This window comes from Aotus nancymaae, unplaced genomic scaffold, assembly GCF_030222135.1.
Source record: "Aotus nancymaae isolate 86718 unplaced genomic scaffold, 86718_ANA_hifiasm-v0.15.2.pri h1tg000029l, whole genome shotgun sequence".
Lineage (NCBI taxonomy): Eukaryota > Metazoa > Chordata > Mammalia > Primates > Aotidae > Aotus > Aotus nancymaae.
The window spans coordinates 83,540,132-83,559,320 of record NW_026988442.1 but is presented as its reverse complement, the minus strand read 5'-3'; the positions used below and the strand labels follow the sequence as shown (position 1 = coordinate 83,559,320).

At 39.8% G+C, this 19,189-nt stretch overlaps 1 protein-coding gene across 1 annotated transcript; it reads left to right on the top strand.

Moving 5' to 3' along the window:
* The first annotated feature begins 16,270 nt into the window (after positions 1 to 16,270).
* LOC105728190 (large ribosomal subunit protein uL6-like) lies at positions 16,271 to 16,944 on the top strand. The gene has a single exon (XM_064382212.1). It carries the CDS (start codon positions 16,286 to 16,288, stop codon positions 16,877 to 16,879), a length of 594 nt encoding a protein of 197 aa, XP_064238282.1. The 5' UTR covers positions 16,271 to 16,285; the 3' UTR covers positions 16,880 to 16,944.
* The last annotated feature ends 2,245 nt before the right edge of the window (positions 16,945 to 19,189 follow it).

The following is a 19,189-nucleotide window of genomic DNA, read 5'->3' as shown; positions in this document are numbered from 1 at the left end:
CTAGGGGGAGACTTCATTCTTCTGGTCCAGGGTTTTGTTTTGGTTCATTCTATGGTTGATATCTTTCCAAAAAGTTCCCCCGACATGGGTAGGCCTTCATGTTTACTCCCATGTACATAATTTCAAAAAAGTATGACAGAAAATCCTTTAAAAAGCACACATACACGATTTTCTAGTCCATGGCTGAAATGAAACTTGATGGAAAAAATGCGTGATGGTACCTATTTACTAAAATCCAGACAGTGCAGAATGATAATAGGAATCATCCCGAAAGAGGCACTGCAATATTCCTGTAACAACAGAATAATAACTTGCTTTGCATCTGTCTACTTTTAAAATCATTTTACAATTACAAGCATGTAAGCTATTCTAATTATTACTGTAAATAATTAATCATTTCCTTTACAATTACTTATTAATTAGCTGTCATAACATCGTCATGAGTTAGGTGGAAGACAAGGATTCAATATTCAGTTATTAACACCTAATTAAAATATTCATTGTTTTTCCATATGTTGTTCATAGCTTTGAAGACAGAATTTCTCTGAGAACAATGTCCTCTATTTGCTTAGCTACATCGCCATCTGTTGTTGAGAAGTAGAAAATGTCCTTTCCTGCTTTTTCACATAAACAATAGCTTAATCCCTACCTCAGTTTTTATTTGGAATTGAAAAAGATTGACCCACAATATCCTCCTCCTAAAAGATTTTTCTTTACTTTATTTGTTCTGCTGCTGACTACATAAAATATTCTGCTGACTAATGCCAATGGCATCATTTAAGAAGTAAATTAAGTGAGCCTATTAATGAAACTACAGTGAAAAATTCAAATTATTCCAATGTAGTTAAAGTATAAGAGAGGGGAGTTAGCTGTCAAGTTTGGTTTACAGGACGTCATCATCGAGGGAAATTTAAGATTTAATAATCCGCTAGCCCAGGCAATGTGGCGAAAGCCTGGTCTCTACTAAAAATACAAAAAAAATTAGCCAGGCATGGTGGTGCATGCCTGTAGTCTCAGCTACTCAGGAGGCTGAGGTGGGAGAATCACCTCAGCCCCAAAGTTGAGGCTTCAGTGAGCCATGATCATGCCATTGCACTCCAGCCTGGGCAGCAGGAGTGAGACCCACCCCACCCCATCTCAAAAACAAACAAAAAAAGATTGAATATTCCAAATCGTAAAGATATGTTTTATACTAACTCATTTTTATAATAAAAGCTCATGTTTATTGAGAAACTACTGAATCCTAAGCTCTGTTTATTCTTGCAACAATCCAGTAATGGAGACAATACTGTGGTTGTGCCCACTTTACAAATAGGGAAACAGAATCACCAAGAATTAAAGTCAATTGCTGATTCAGTGAGAGGCTCAATAATTTGTGGGGCTTAATGCAAAATGAAAATATGGGACCTTTTGTTCCAAAAGTAGAGAAAGAAGTGCCATTAAAGGTACTAAAACATAAAGCTTTTTCCTTTCTTCCTCAGTCTCTCTCTCAACTTGTTATGATTTTTTAATTTGCTATTTAATGTTATTTTAAGTAAAGAAAAAATTTAACTTTGTCATTGTATGAATTTTACCTTTCATTTTTATATTGTGCAATATGTTTTAAATGCAAATAGAAGAACATGTAACTCACATGCAGAATAATCAAAATTTCATAATTCGTTATTTTGTAGCTCATGTGTATATTTCACTCTCACCAGAATGGTAGAAACGCTTCACAAAACTAACTCATCTGTTTTCACCTCACTTGATATGTGTACATTCTACCAACACTGCTCACCTTTGGCTCACTGATGAGTAAGGAATTACAATTCTCTTTCCTTGTATGTCATCATTTTCAGTACAAGTAGTTGGCCAACACAGAGACATAACATAAGAGAGCATATGATAGGCTTTCCTGTCATTCATGTTTCTTGGAATGCCCTGGCCTTCTTTCTGCATTCAAAGCAAGTTCTGGTTCAAGCAAAAAGTCAGTGGTAGATATGCAGATATGCCATGCTCCCCTTTTACTCTTTGAGTCTCACTGAACTCCCACATATTGTGGGTCCACCAGAATTCTGTGTTCACAAGGTGTTCTGTACTCTGTAAGGAAATAAGGTAGCAAGGGAAAGCAGACACCCCATTATTCTTACTGAACTTAACATATTGTGCTTATTTTCTTTACTCACGTGCAAGCTCCAATGTCCCATCAGAATTCACTTGCAAAGCATAAGTTCAAACATAAAATTATCAATAATTTCAAGACAGTGACAACAGAGCATTAAAGTGTGAGATTCTCTGAGCCTGGGGCCCTGGGAGACTACATTCATTGAGCAGACCCCGAGATGATGGACACACACAGAATGACAGATCTGTGTCCAGAGTTCACAGTCCTAACCACTGTGCTCTGCTGCCCCTTAGACTGTGCCCAGAGGCACCTTCAAAAGCTTCTGCTTTATGTGTCCATTATTCATAGAATTAAAGAAAGATGATGGTGAATGGAGGGCCTTAGAATTCCAGCCTTCTTATTTTATAGACAAAAGACAAGAAATCCAAAGAACTATGATGACAGCCCTGGCGTCCTGAATCTAGGCCTCCTCAGATTGTCAAAATGAATGTAATATCTCCTTCTCCTTTCCATCCCTTCCACAACCCACCCTTCCTTTGGTGCCCCTGTTCAGTAATCCTATTCAGTCCCCATGGTTCTGGAGAAGTGGACTCTCGCCCTCTGCACTCAGGCCCAGAGGAGGACACAGAATGCAAGCAGGCTTAGCAAAGCCTTATTCTCCACAGGAACCTGGCTACAGCTGTGGGGAAAGAGACTCCCTTTTCCTCCGGGATGATGAAACATGACACAGAGCACTGGACGTGTCACCAGGTAGAGAGGGACTGCCTGAGAATGAGGCCAAAATGGAAGAAAGCAGAGCTGAAATACACAGGCAAAAACAAACCCCTCAAGGAGTACAGATTTTGAGCATCTCAGTTGAGTCCTAAGTTACATACATGAGTTAATATACTCCCCCTTTGTTTTTTAATCAAATTTGAATCAGGTTTCTGTTACTTGACTGTTTTCAGCTCACTGTCTTGATATGTGCACATTCTACCAACACTGCTCACCTTTGGCTTATTGATGAGTAAGAAATTACAATTCTCTTTCCTTCTGTGTCATCATTTACAGTACAAGTAGTTGGCCAACACAGAGAAGTAACATAAGAGAGCATATGGTAGGCTTTCCTATCATTCATGTTTCTTGGAATGTCTTGGCCTTCTTTCTGCATTCAAAGCAAGTTTCTGTTTCTGTTTCTAAAATCAAGTTTCTGTTACTTGAAACAAAGAGTCCTGATTGATACAAATTTGGAAATCATTCTGTAAATATGATCATTAAAACCATGGTGAGAAAGCAAATAGATTCAAAGATTAAGCTATAGGGAATGTCATTTAAGGAGAGAGCAAAGGAAGAAAAGTCAGCAAAGAAAACTGAGGGAGTGATCAAGGGGTTCCAGTAGACACGGCACAGGAGACAGTGTCCAACAGGTAAGAGCAGAAAAGAGGGGTGTGGGTGTGGACAAGGCCTGGTATACAGAAAGTTCAAGCAAAGTGATGGTTGGAAAGAGTCTACTGACCTAGCAATTAAGAGGTCAGTGGAGACTTGCACCAGGAGTTTGTTGGGAACAAAGCCAAGGGGCTGTGGGTTAAACAACAAGTGGAAAAAGTCTTGTGTTTAACACTGCTACAAGAAATAATAAATGACACAAACAAACGGTAACACATCCTATGCTCATGGATGGGATATTGTGAAAATGGCCATACTGCCAAAAGCAATCTACAAATTCAATGAAATCGCCATCAAAATACCATCATCATTCTTCATGAATTTAGAAAAAAAAATTCTAAAATTCATCTGGAACCAAATAAGGAGCTCACATAGCCAAAGCAAAAAGAACAAATCTGGAGGCATCACACTACCTGATTTCAAACTATACTATAATGCTATAGTCAACAAAATGGCATGGTGTTGGTATAAAAATAAACACATAAACCAATGGAACAGAATAGAGAACCCAGCAATGAACCCAAATACTTACAGCCCACTGATCTTCAACAAAGCAAACAAAAAATAAAAGTCAGGAAAGGACACCTGTTTCAACAAATGGTGCTGGGATAATAGCCACACGTAGGAGAATGAAAACAGATGTTCTCTCACTGTATATAAAAATCAACTTAAGATGGATTAAAAACTTAAATCTAAGACCTGAAACTTTAAAAATTCTAGAAGACCAAATTGGAAAAACCCTTCTAGACATTGGCTTAGGCAAAGATTTCACGTCCAAGAACCCAAGGGCAAATTCAATAAAAACAAAGATAAATAGCTGGGACTTAATTAAACTAAAGAGCTTTTGCGCAGCAAAAGGAACAGTCAGCAGGGTAAACAGACAACCCACAGAGTGGGAAAAAATCTTCACAATTTGTGCATCTGACAAAAGACTAATATCCAAAATCTACGACGAACTCAAACAAATCAGTAAGAATAAAAACAAACAGTACCATCAAAAAGCAGAGTAAGGACATGAATAGACAATTCTCAAAAGAAGATATACAAATGGCCAACAAACATATGAAAAAATGCTCAACATCACTGATGATCAGGGAAATGCAAATCAAAACCACAATGCAATACCACTTTATTCCTGCAAGAATGGCCATAATCAAAAAATCAAAAAACAATAGATGTTGGGGTAGTTGTCGTGATCAGGGAACAATTCTGTACTGCTGGTGGGAATGTAAACTAGTTAAGCCACTATGGAAAACAGTGTGGAGATTCCTTAAAGAACTAAAAGTAGAACTACCATTTGATCCAGCAATCCCACTACTGGGTATCTACCCAGAGGAAAAAAAGTCATCATACAAAAAAGATAATTGCACACACGTTTATAGCAGCAAAATTAGCAATTGCAAAATTGTGGAACCAACCCAAATGCCCATAAATCAATAAGTAGATAAGTAAACTGTGGATATATATGTGTGTGTGTGTGTGTGTGTGTGTGTGTGTGGTGTATATATGTATATATATGTGTGTGTGTGTATATATATATGATGCAATACTACTCAGCCATAAAAAGGAATGAATTAACGGCATTTGCAGCAACCTGGATGAGATTGGAGACTACTATTCTAAGTGAAGTAACTCAGGAAATGAAAATCAAACATTGTATGTTCTCTCTGATAGGTGGGAGCTAAGCTATGAGGATGTAAAGGCATAACAATGATACGATGGATTTTGGAGACTGGGGGAAGGATGAGGGGGGACAAGGAATAAGAGACTACAGATAGGGTACAATGTATACTGCTCAGGTGATAAGTGCACCAAAATCTCACAAATCACCACTAAAGAACTTACTCATTGTAACCAAACACCACCTGTACCCCAATAACATATGGAAAAAAAATTTTTAAGTCTTGTTTAAAATGGTAGGTTGGGTATACATACTGATTGCTACTTCCTACTGAGACATAGCTGAAGTGTGAGGAAAATAATTAAAAATATATATTTAACCTGCAAGGACAATGAGAACTGGAGAAAAGACCACTATGGACAAAAATTGAACAGCAAGTGAAAAATGTCAACAGATTTTTGGAAGTGGGAAAAGAAAGATGGAGAACTGATATCTGGCATTGCAGAGGGGAGAATGCAGAGTCACCTCGGAGCCAGTGGGGTTAGTGGCAGAGAATGATGCATTGCTTAGAACTCTGACAACTTCAGGGCTGAGGCACAGGTAGCTTGGAAAGCAGGAGTAAGGCTCAGGCAGAGCTGAAAACAGGGAGACAGTCTGAAAGCCTCTGTTAGAGCCACTGGACCCATCCCTGATCATTCCCATCCTTTACAGTTGCATCACCAACTCCCTGATTCTCATAAGCAAACAGAAAATTATTCCCGGGAGACCCCGAAAGGACCAGAATCCTGATTCTGGAACGTGGCAGAGTCAAGGCCATAAATGAGGTTCTGTGCCCAAACTGAAGGATTGGTAAAGGTCCACAAACTCACAGTCAGAGCCTTATCCTGTCTCTCATCTTTGACCAGAGCACCAAGAGCCTGGTGTATGCTCCCCACGCAAGACAATGAAAGAGCTTCTCTGCAGAAACGATCCCCCTGTGGTTTGGTACAGTGCCGACTTAGCTAAGTGGGAACTGCGTTTAACAGAATCCCCTTCCCTGGGTGGCTCTGCTTGGGATGACAAGAAGATCTGGGTGAAGTTTGGAAAGCAGGAAAGGGAAGCAGCCTCCACCATGTTCTGAATGTGGGTGTAGGGTTCTAGGTGCCACCACAGCCCCCGAACATTGTCACTAGTGGCTAGCTCTCTCTGGTGTTATAGAGGGGCTTCCAGATCCACAGCTCCGCGGCCCCCACAGACTTCCTCACCCCCTTGCCTTCCAGGTCAGGTATGGCACAGCTCTGCTGGGAAATGCTCCGGCTTCCTTGGCAGGTCACCTGCCAAGGAAGGTCACTCCAACATCGTTGAGGTGGAGATGGTGGTGGCAAGAACACCTCCAGCTACTAACTAGGTGTTTGAGTACCACAAACTAAGTGGCTTAAACAGCAGGAATGTATTCTAACACCTCTGGAGGCCAGAAGTCTGAATCAAGGTGTCAGCAAGCCATGCTCCTCTGAAACCTGTAGAAGATTTCTTCCCCACCTCTTCCCAGTTTCTGGTGCCTTTTTTGTTTTTTTCATTTCCTGGCATGCAGCTGCATGACTATGGTTGAATTTGAGGATTTGCTTTAATATTAACTTCACTTTATTTTTCAGGTCTTGATTCCTCACCTACAAAATGAGAAAATCATGTTAGCCTAGAAAAGGATTAACACTGCCGGGCACGGTGGCTCACGCCTGTAATCCCAGCACTTTGAGAGGCCAAGGCGGGTGGATCACGAGGTCAAGAGATCGAGACCATCCTGGCCAACATGGTGAAACCCCGTCTCTACTAAAAATACAAAAATTAGCTGAGCGTGGTGGCGTGCGCCTGTAGTCCCAGCTACTCGGGAGGCTGAGGCAGGAGAATTGCTTGAACCTGGGAGGTGGAGATTGCAGTGAGCCGAGATTGTGCCACTGAACTCCAGCCTGGCACCTGGTGACAGAGCGAGAATCTGTTTCAAAAAAAAGAAAGAAAGAAAGAAAAGGATTAACACTAACATAAATAACAAGAAATACTTCACTTTTCAACAAAAAAATTCTGGGTTCCTTCTCCATGCCAGATACTAGACCCCGAGGATATTCCAGGCTACAAGACAGGCACATTGTCTGCAGCTTCATGAAGTTTACAGTCCAGAGGGGGTAAGAGTCATAAATATTCAGAATAATGAATTGTGGCACATTTGTACGGTGAAATACGACAGCCATAAACGTAAAATAAAATACTGCTACATCCAACCATCTGGGTCCCTCTCACAGCCACAGGTGAGCATCTATAGGAGGATTAAGAAGAGGAAAACTAGTCTGTGGTGATAAACGTTAGAAAAGAGAATTACTTAAGCAGGAGAGGAGTAGAGAGCCTTCTGGGATGCTGAAATGGTCCACGGCTTGACTGGGGTAGTGACTCCTCAGATTTATATGTAAAAGTTCTTCAAGATTAGGCACTTTACCAGGTATATGTTATACTTCAATACAGTGTTAACCAATGTTCCCACATAGCATTAATCATTTGCAATGAGTGCTATCAATAAAAGTTATAGGCCAGGAGCCATGGCTTATGCCTGTAATCCCAGCACTTTGGGAAGACGAGGCAGGTGGATCACCTGAGGTCAGGAGTTCAAGACCAGCCTAGCCAACATGGTGAAACCCTGTCTCTATAAAAATACAAAAATTAGCTGGGTGTAGTGGCGTGTGCCTGTAATACCTGTAATCCAAGCTACTCGGGAGGCTGAGGCGGAAGAATCCCTTGAGCCTGGGAGGCAGAGGTTGCAGTGAGCCAAGATTGTGCTATTGCACTCCAGCCTTGGTGACAGAGTGAGATACTATCTCAAAAATAAAAGAAAGAATAAAGAGAGAGAAAGAAAGAAGGAAGAAGAAAGGAAGGAAGGAAGGAAAAAGAAAGAAAATGAAAGAAAGAAGGAAGGAAGGAAGGAAGGAAGGAAGGAAGGAAGGAAAGAAAGAAAAAGAAAAAGGAAAGGAAAAAGTTAAGTTATAGTGTTCCACAAGAGGGCCTGGTCTGACATGTGGGATCTCAGGGAACACCAGAGAGGCTGGGCACAGGAGGTGACCAGGGGCTGTGGTGTGAAACAGGTATGGGTCAGAGTGGGCACCCACTTGTAGCCCACGATAAAGACATTGCACTCATCTCTGAGACCTATGGAGTGGCTTCCAAGCATGAGACATGTCATAGGTTACTTTGAGAAGAGTGAATGTTCAAGTACTTTTTTTACAGCTGAGTTAGCAACTGAGTGTGTCTCTGTAGCAATACTTTATTTTCCAATTTTCATTTAGGGCATACACTCATTTCATATAGATCACGATACGCTTTGGATTTGTGTCCCCACCCAAACCACATGTCAAATTGTAATCCCCATTGTCGGAGCTGGGGCCCGGTGGGAGGTGATTAGACCATGGGGGCAGATTTCCCCCTTTGGTGCTGTTCCCCTGGTAAAGTCCTCATGAAATCTGGTTGTTTAAAAGTGTGCAGCACCTCCCCACTCTCTCCCTTCCTCCTGCTCTGGCCATGTGCCTGCCTCCTCCCACCTTCTGCCATGATTGTTAAGTTTCCCGAAGCATCCCCAGCCATGCTTCCTCTACAGCCTGCCTAACTATGAGCCAATCAAACCTCTTTTATTTATAAATTACCCAGTTTCAAGTATTTCTTTATAGCAGTGCAAAAACAATCTAATACAAATCATGACTTCTCTCTTCATTTTTCCCATCTATTTTGTTCAAGACAACAGTGCCATTAAGTCAGTGTCTGACATACACACAGGATAGTGCCCATATACCTCTCCCAGACATAACTCTAGGAATGGACTACATCTAAACCAAGACTCTTTTGCAGAACCAGCCAGCCGGATCTTTCAGTGGACCATTGCTCAGACAGTGCTCCATGAGGCACTGATTAGTAACTGCAGTGTAATATGCTTGGGAAATACTTGGTCAAAGTTACACAGTTTTCCTACTGCAGGACTTCTCACAGAGTTTCTTATGTTAATGTGCATTAAGAGGGGGACATTATATGCAACATTCTCAAATTTATTTGAACCACAGGACCTTTTTGTGAGGTGAACAGTATTTGCAAGCCAAGATATTATGTTGATATGAAGACTTACAACACAGTGAGTAGGTAATCTCTACTAGTTACTGATTTGCCTCCTTTATCTTAATTCATTTTTAGAATAAATGTAAAGAAATGACAGAAAGCTGAGGTTGTTCTTTTATTTTTGTCTTTCACAAAGCCTTATTTCTTCCATCACCATTAGCTGCTCATTTTCTTCATCTGTTCTTTAGAGGCTCATTCATCTTCATTGGCTATTGATTACTTTCTTCTCTGGTGATTTTAAGTAGCTTAAAACACTCCCACTGACTCTTCGTATTGTGTGAAAGAAATTGTGTTGTTTTTTTTTTAACCCCTTTCAGAAATTATCATAAAACTAATGGGACTCAGATCCCCATTCTAACTATCACCATTGACACGTAAAATAGTGTTTTTCATATCTTAAGTCCAAAATCATGTTATCTGTTGTAGATAATTTTAGTAGAATAGACTGCAAAGAATCCTAGAAATGTTAATTCTGCTACATCTGACATACGGAGAATTTTTGGTATTCAACTCAAGCTTTGCATTTTCTTTGCAATTTTCAACATGCACAGCCTCACACTCTCTTTCAAAGGCTCTGGTATTAACCAGAAGCAATTACGAAGAAAAACGAAATTACCTTTCGTCATTCTATCTATTCAGGGCCTTGGAAATGCAGACTGACAATGAACTGACAATTATTTGCAATCCACTTTCAGTTAATCTCACCATAAATTGAGCCTGAGGACTGCTGACAAATAAAATATATTATTCATCTGAAAACATTCTCTTTGGGTCTCCAGAACTCCAATCTATTTCATTAGTGATCACGATCAAACTAAGTTGGGAATTGATTTATGCAATAGTTATCCTCTACAATAATTAATTAGGAAAATAATACTTTGGTGGAGCTTTGAAAAGGAACAGTTTCTAAGGCTCTTTGATAAAATAGAAAACTTTAAAAATAATTATGAGACAGTGTTCCTAAGGGAGTAGATATGCATTGCCTTGTCTATTTCCACAAGACACTAGACTTAACTCACAGTCAGGGTTAGCTCCTTGAATCTCAATTCAGTTCATCTAACAATTTTTGAGAATGTGCTGCATGCCAGGCACTGTGTGCCAAGTCTGTGAAGGTAATAGAAAGGGAGCTTCTTCAGTGAGTTTACATGGGCAGGTAGCCATGTATGGTATTAACTGTCCTAATAAATGCTATGATAGACATAATTGGAAAGTATTTTTGCAGTCATAGCAGCTCCAGGGATTGATTCTGCTTAAATCACTGGGGAATGCTTCATGGGAGAAAGTGATATGAGAGTTGGTCTTTCAATTGGGCGAGATGAATGGCTGTGGGCTGGAGAGAATGCAAGTGCAATTCAAGGAAGAGAAAATATACAAACAATTGCAGAGCTGGGAAAGTTCCAAGTGGGTTTGAGGACAGATGAGAAGTCTGGGTTGGCTGTGAGAGGTTAAGAGAGGAGGGTATGTTGGGATCGGATTGTTAAGGAGAGATGTAAAGTGCACAGACAATTTTTAATAAATAGGGTTTTAAGCCAGAAAGCTGTGTTGTTCAGGTGATAAATCTGGTTGCAGTGCCATAGGGTGAGGGAATTACTGGAAGATATTGCAGTTGCCCTGGTGAGAGGCAACAAAAATTATAGGAGAGAAAAATAGGGAAGAAAGGAGAAACAGAACTTGGGAATCATTTAGTTTAGAGGTCAAAGAGTTACAAGGATCTTGTGGGTGTTGAAGTCATGGAAGTTGTAAGCAAATGATGGTGAAGAAAGACACAATGAATCAAGTGCTAAAGGCTTGAAAGAAGTCGGAGGTGTCTAAGAAGCTGATAGATGAGGATAATGTTTGTTCACTCTTTGGTTCATGTCCTTATTCAAAGGCCTGTAATTCAGAACCTACTCTGCTGGGCACTGGGGATGCAAACACCAATAAGACACATTAAGTCAACAGCATTGATCAAAGAGAGAATGTATTATTTTCAGGCAGGGAAAGGTTTCAAGGTTAGTTAACAGACCTCAAAAGTGGAAAGTCATGACATTCAGGATAATACATACAGGTCAACGAGAATTTGTAAAGAAATGGGAAAAGGTGCTGCTCCTACTCAAGCTTCATGTCACTTTTCCAGGCAGGAAGATAAGAATGGAAAATGGCAAACAATATGTATGTTAAATTTTAACCTTTTTTGAAGGATTTTTTTAGAAGTCATCCACTTACATTTTATTTTTCAGAATGGATCACATGTCTATTCCTAGTCTACATGAAAGCATGAGAAATGTAGAATTTAACTGAGTATGTTTTTGTGCCCAACAAGTTATTCTGGAAAGGAAGCAAGAAAGAATAGACATGGCTTAGGCAAATAGCAGCTACATTTTGATGGTAAAGGCTCTTCCCAAGGAAGAGTTAATTATCCTAAATATATGTGCACCCAATACAGGAGCACCCAGATTCATAAAGCAAGTTCTTAAGAGACCTACAAAGAGACTTAGACTCTAACTCAATAATAGTGAAGGACTTTAACATCCTACTAATAATACTAGACAGATGATTGAGACAGAAAATTGACAAAGATATTCAGGACCTGAACTCAGCTCTGGATCAAGTGGATCTGTTATACATCTACAGAACTCTCCACCCCTAAACAACAGAATATAAATTATTCATATCGCCACATGACACTCTAAAATTGATCACATAATTGGAAGTAAAACACTCCTCAGCAAATTCAAAAGAACTGAAATCATAACCGTCTCTCAGATAACAGAGCAATCAAATTAGAACTCAAGATTAAGAAACTCATTCAAACCCACACAACTATGTGGAAATTGAACAACCTGTTCCTGAATGACAACTGGGCAAATGATAAAATTAAGACACAAATCAAGAAGTTCTAATGAGAATACATGGACACAGGGAGGGGACCAACACACACTGGGACCTGCTGGGTGTAGGGAGAGAAAGAACATCAAGATAAATAGCTAATGCATGTAGGGCTTAATACCAAGGTGATAGGTTGATAGATGCAGCAAACCACCATGACACGTGTTTACCTACGTAACAAAAATGCACATCTTACACATGTCTTCTGGAACTTTAAATTAAGAAATCAAGAAGTTATTTGAAACTAATGAGAACAAGGAGACAACATACCAGGATCTCTGGGATGCAGCTAAAGCAGTGTTAAGAGGAAAATTTATAGCACTAAAATGCCTACATCAAAAATCTAGAAAGATCTCAAATCAACTACCTAAGATCACAACTAAAAGAACTAGAGAACCAAGAGCAAACAAATCCCAAAGCTAGCAGAAGACAAGAAATAAGCAAAATCAGAGGGGAACTGAAGGAGATAGAGACACGAAAAACCCTTCAGAAAATTAACAAATGCAGGAGCTTGTTTGTTTGTTTTTGGCAAAAATTAATAAAATAGATAGACTGCTGGCTAGACTAACAAAGAAGAAAAGAGAAAAGAATCAAATAGACACAATCAGAAGTGATAAGAGGGATATCACCAGTGACCCCAAAGAAATGCATGTTTAAATATATTTTGGCCAGGCATGGTGGCTCATGCTTATAATCTCAGCATCTTGGGAGGCCAAAACAGATCAGGAGTTCAAGACTGGCCCAGGCAACATAGTGAGACCCTGGATCTACCAAAAAGAAAAAGAAAAATTTGCCAGTCATGGTTGTGCACACCTGTAGTCCTAGATATTTAGGAGGCAGAGGTAGGAAGATCACTTGAACCCAGAAGTTCAAGGTTACAGTGACCTGTGATTGTACCTTTGCACTCCAGCCTGGGCAACAAGAGAATCTGTCTCAAAAATAAATAAATAAATAAAAATATATTTTTACTATATCCTCCTCATTGATTAAAGGCTTCCTAGAGCATAAGTTCTAGTTTAAAAATAATTTTTCTAGAATTTTGAAGCATTGCTCCATTGTGTACCAACTTCCAGCATTACTCTTGAGAAATCATGCCACGCTGATTCTCATTTCTTCGTTATGTGACCTGGTCATTCTTTCTGTAAAATCTTAGTTTCCCCTCTTTATCTCTAATGTTCTGCAATGTCATACTAATGTGGCTTTGTGTAGATCATTTTTCCATTTCTTAACCATGGCATTTGGAGGATCTTTTCAATCATGACACTGCTTTATTATTTCTTTGAAAATCCTCTCCCCTACTGTTTTATACTAGGATATCTGACCTTCTGGACATTTCCTTTATTCTTTTTCCAACTCTTCTACTGAATTTTTAAATGTCAGCTATTATTTTTTAATTTCCAGGAGCCCCTTATTTTTTCTCTAATTATTACTGATGTGGTTTTGCTATGTCCCCACCTAAATCTCATCTTGAATTATAGTTTCTATAATCCTGACATGTGTGGGAGGGACCCAGTGGGAGGTAATTGGATCATGGGGGTGGTTACCTGTTCTCATGATATACGCTGTTCTCATGATAGTGAGAGTTCTTGCAAGATCTGATGGTTTTATAAGGGGCTTTTCCCCACTTCAGTCAGCAATTCTTCTTGCTGTTGCCATGTGAAGAATGTGTTTGCTTCCCCTTCCACCGTGATTGTAAGATTCCTGAGGTCTCCCCAGCCATGTGGAACTGAGTCAATTAAACCTCTTTCCTTTACAAATTACCCAGTCTCAAGTATATCGTCATAGCATGAGAATGAACGAATACAATTACTAACTATATTAATAAATCTATAATTATCGTACAACAAGCTTTTAAGTGAGGTTTTTAATAAATTTGGAGTTGTGGCTGAGGCTTAAAGCATAGAATGCCATGTTTGCCTGTATTAAAAAAAAAAAAGATGCTAGACATTCATGAAGGACTAACATACCATGCATTTACAGTAACATAAGTCTTATGCCCATAGCCTACATCCCAACTTTAGTCCATATGTGAAGAAAGAAAAACCCATAACAAGGCTAGAAACTCTTTACAGTGAGTTAGGATTTTTTTTTTTTTTTGAAGAGTGTCATATGTAGGCATATGAACATTTAAAGTAGAAGTTTCTCTCCACCTCTTGGGTCAAGCAAGGGGAGGATTCATGTGCATACTCAAGAGACTGAGTTACTTGCCAGGAGTGGAGACCAACATCTCAGCCCCCAGACAGCAGCTGCTGAGCTGCAGAATTGTGTAGGCTTGCTCTGTGCTTCTACTTGAGCAGAGAGTGGGGAAAGCATATTCTTGGGAGAACTAGACCCATGTCCTCTGGATTTAGGGGGTCAGATGGGGGTGGGGCAGAAGGATTTGTGCCTTTCATTCACCTGAGACTGCCTGGAGATGCTTGTGTAGAACAAAGAAGGGACTGCAGTGGGAATGGTCTAAACTTCTGTCATTGAATTGGACAGAGATTCACGAGTTTTCCTAAGAACTAAATGGGAAACCGGGAAAGTAATAGTGAGCTTGAGACACCCAAGAGTTCTGGCTCAATAGAATGAGCTTGCAATGAGAGCACTTTTAAAGAGAATTAAGGGAAATCATGAGAGGTCAGCTGCATGGGGTTTCACCAAGTGAAGTATGGGGAGAATAGTGTGAAGTCAAAAGTCTTATGGGAGAGTAAGCAAAAAACTATCCAAAAGCACCCCCAGCAGAAAGGGTCAGCATTGGGGTACCTGCCACACAGAGGTACCAATGTCAGGTACAGCAGCCCAATCATATAGGACTGTCTTTTTCTCTTCGAACCCCTGCTTTCCTTGGGCATAATACTAAGAGGGGTGTAGAAGCATCAGTTGGTAAAGACAGAAAGAAGGGTTATGATGGAGAGAAAAGGAATAGACCATGAAGCCCCACTTCCACCTGGCAGAATTCAGGATCAACCCAAGCTAGGAAGTGGGAGATGATGTAGATTAGATAAAAGATTGAAGATTATATGAGAGTGGACTTTTTAATACCCCAAAATGAGACTATTCTAGTCTCCAAAAGTGCCCAGAAAAGCCTTAGACTCTGCACAAGATGTTATCCTGGTGTGGGAGAAAGGAAATCTGACAGAAAATTTAAAGATGAACAGGTTGTTTCCTGCTTGTATCTTATCAAGTACAATCCATTTAAGAAATCGGTTATAATAGCATTTTTGTTTCCTTTTCCATTCTCTGTGTCCTTGTAAAATCATACTTTTTCCATCACTTCAGTGGGATTTCAGGTGAGTGGAAAGATGGCCACATGTGCTCAGTCCCTTTTTAAACCACAAGTCAGTGTAACTGCCTTATTTATTTGTTTTTATTTTTTGGACCAAAAACTCCTCCGGAAAGGACTAAGTTGACCTACTGATATTTGAGTGAGAAATCAATAGATAGCAGGAAAGTCCAAATTTCCACTTCAATAGTAGGCATATTCCACTTAGATAAGTTCACCTAAGAGAAAAGTTTTAGTCAAGCATGGTGGTGCACACTTATGGTTCCAGCTACTTGGAAGCCTGGGAGATTGAGGCTGCAGTGAGCCATGATTGAGCCACTGAACTCCCATGTGAGTGACAGAGCGAGACCCTATCTCAATAAAAAAAGAAAGAAAGAAAACAAAACAAACAAAAAAGAAAAACTGTGGTCCATTACCTTATAGCTAACCATCTGAACTAATTTCTCAGAAATAATCATTGACTGTCACATCTGCCACCTAGTGGCCACTGTTATGCACACATTATGCTAATATTACCATACTTAGCCCACACCTTTTCATCCTTGATCCCTGCATCATTCATTCCTTCATCCATCCATCCACCCATCATTCATATTCACTCACCCATCCTTCCATCGTGCCTTCATCCATCTGTCTACACATACATGCATGGTACACTTATTTGGGTCAGGCTCTAGGCATGCAGATAAACAGAATAAACTGAGCCCTCGTCCTTCCTCAAGGAACTGATGATGTACTAGGGGAGAAAAACTTGTATTTTTTTCTTTGATGGAGGATTCTAAAAGCTAAGGCTCCAATGTCCAAGTCTGTGTTTCAACCTTCTTAAAAAAAATCTCGGATACAAGTATGTGATGAGGAAAGACATTCCTTCTTTGCCATGTTTACTGCGAGAATGAAGACCATTCTCAGCAATCAGACTGTCGACATTCCAGAAAATGTTGACATTACTCTGAAGGGACGCACGGTTACCGTGAAGGGCCCCAGAGGAACCCTGCAGAGGGACTTCAATCACATCAATGTAGAACTCAGTCTTCTTGGAAAGAAAAAAAAGAGGCTCCAGGTTGACAAATGGCAGGGTAACAGAAAGGAACTGGCTACCGTTTGGACTATTTGTAGTCATGTACAAAACATGATCAAGGGTGTTAGGCTGGGCTTCCGTTACAAGATGAGGTCTGTGTACGCTCACTTCCTCATCAACGTCATTATCCAGGAGAATGGGTCTTTTGTTGAAATCCAAAATTTCTTGGGTGAAAAATACATCCGCAGGGTTCGAAGGAGACCAGGTGTTGCTTGTTCAGTATCTCAAGCCCAGAAAGATGAATTAATCCTTGAAGGAAATGACATTGAGCTTGTTTCAAATTCAGCGGCTTTGATTCAGCAAGCTACAACAGTTAAAAACAAGGATATCCGGAAATTTTTGGATAGTAGCTATGTCTCTGAAAAAGGAATTGTTCAGCAGCCTGATGAGTAAGACCTTAGAGTTGTCCAGCTACAGAAACAAGATGCCTATCATAGCTAAGACCTAGTTGTGATATTTAAATGATGCAATAAAAGACCTATTAATTTGGAAAAAAAAATCTCAACTGGCTTCTTCCCTGTAATTTAATGAGATACTTAAGTCTTTGCCATAATAAAGGGGAAAAAAGCCAAGAAACAGTTTATAAATCATACTACCCTTAACGATTTTCTTATTTCTCTCCTTTTATTCATAGCCAAGTTTCTTCAAACTGGACTCTATATCCTCTGAAATCCTTTCCTCGTGTCTAACTCATTTTTGTGGTTCTGTTTCTTTATTTTATTTTTAATATATTTTATTGTAAAATAATTAAGAATATTCAGAAAACAAGCATAATGTAATTACCTATGTATTCATCATCTACTTTTTATCAGACATTATGTCTTTTTTTTTCCTTAGATCTTTTTTCCCTAAGAAACAAAATATCACAGATAGTGACTTTCTCAGTTCCTCCTTTTTGCTCCCTTCCTGCTCCTTCCCCTTCTCTTTCTGCAAAGAAAACCGTGGTCATGACCATAACTCCATGCATGTCCTGACACTTTTGCTACTCATTTATGTATCTATAGCATTGGATATTATTTTGAATGTCTGTAAACTTGGCAAATCATTATGAATGTTGCTTTTTTTAAAACTCAAATTTATATTTATAGTTTTTCATGTTTATTCATATTCAAACACAAACTCTAGTTCATTTTCACAACTGTGTATTATTCCACTGTATGACGGTATCAAAAATGATATATATCTATTCTTCTTTTGATGAATATTTAGGTCATATTCAGTGTTTTTCTATTTCAAATAATGCTTGCCATGAACACTATCATGGGCATCTTGTCCACATGTGCAGTTCTTAAGCAGAAGACCTTCTGTATTACCCCCAGGAGTTCTCTATATCAAGGATTTTCAATAGCAGGCGGGTGCCATGGCTCACGCCTGTAATCCCAGCACTTTGGGAGGCCAAGGCAGGTGGATCACCTGAGGTCAGGAGTTAGAGACCAGCTTGGCCAACATGACAAAACCCTGTGTCTACTAAAAATACAAAATTTAGCCAGGCATGGCGGTGGATGCCTGTAATCCCAGCTACTCAGGAGGCTGAAGCAGGAAGACTTGCTTGAACACAGGAGGCAGAGGTTGCAGTGAGCCGAGATCGTGCCAATGCACTCCAGCCTGGGTGACAGAGCGAGACTTAATCCCAAAAAAAGAAAAAAAGAAAAGGATATTCAAGGGCCCATGACATCTTCCACTAGCAACAAGAAATGCGCCTGTTCTTGCACTACATTTTGTCCTTTGTCCACACAACCTGGCAAAAGGGGTGAGTCACCTAAGTTGATTCCACCGTGTAATAAGTACATGTTTGAAGATTCAGAACCACAGCAGGACTATTTATTCCTCTCTACTGCTAAAAAAAAAAAAAAAAAAAAAAAACTACAGGAGGCCATTGTTTTGGGCTAAACTCCTACACTAGGTCCAGTAAACCAGACTAAAAATTAGAATGCAATTACCAATGCTCACTGAACGGAAACTGAGTTGTCATCTGGCCTTCCAAGAAATCAGGAGACAGAGAGATAATGTAATGCCCGAAACAGGCCAGTTTCAATCTTCAGTCAGCATGCTAATAAAGTTCCCTCTGTTTTACCCCTGCAACAAAGAGTAACATGCAGTAACCCGATGTTAACTAATCAGTTATCTTTTTATTGCTCTGTTTCCCTGTCCCCACCTTACAAAGAAAGTAACTTTGAAATGACCAATCCAGTTTTTGCTTTTTGTTTCTGCTTTATTTGGCCCCTTTTTCTGGCTATAAAGCCAACCACCTCTGTTCAGCTCATTGGAACTCTTACTCTATTTTACGGAATGAAGTATTGCCCAATTCTAGAATCACAATAAAGCCAATTGAGATCTTTAAATTTGTTTACATTTGTCTTTTGACAGATCTGGTGACCATGAAGTTACCTGAAGGAGACTGCTGATGACCTGAGACACCATTAGGAACACATAAAAGGTACTACCAACCTCTTTGAGCAAGGCGCAGTGGGAGGGGTGTCCTCTGTCTTCCTCAAGGAGCCCAAGGAACTCTAAGACTCCTAAGTCCCTCTCAGATCTGAGCTCTGCTCACTTTTGCATTTGATGCCCTGATCCCTTTGGCTTTCAGGGGGTGCCAAAGGTTAGTTTGCACTATGAGAGAACATTTGACTATGGGATAGCAAGGGTTAGTTTGTGCTATTGTAGGATGTGTGGTCTTTTGGACTGCAGTGACTGAGAAGTCAC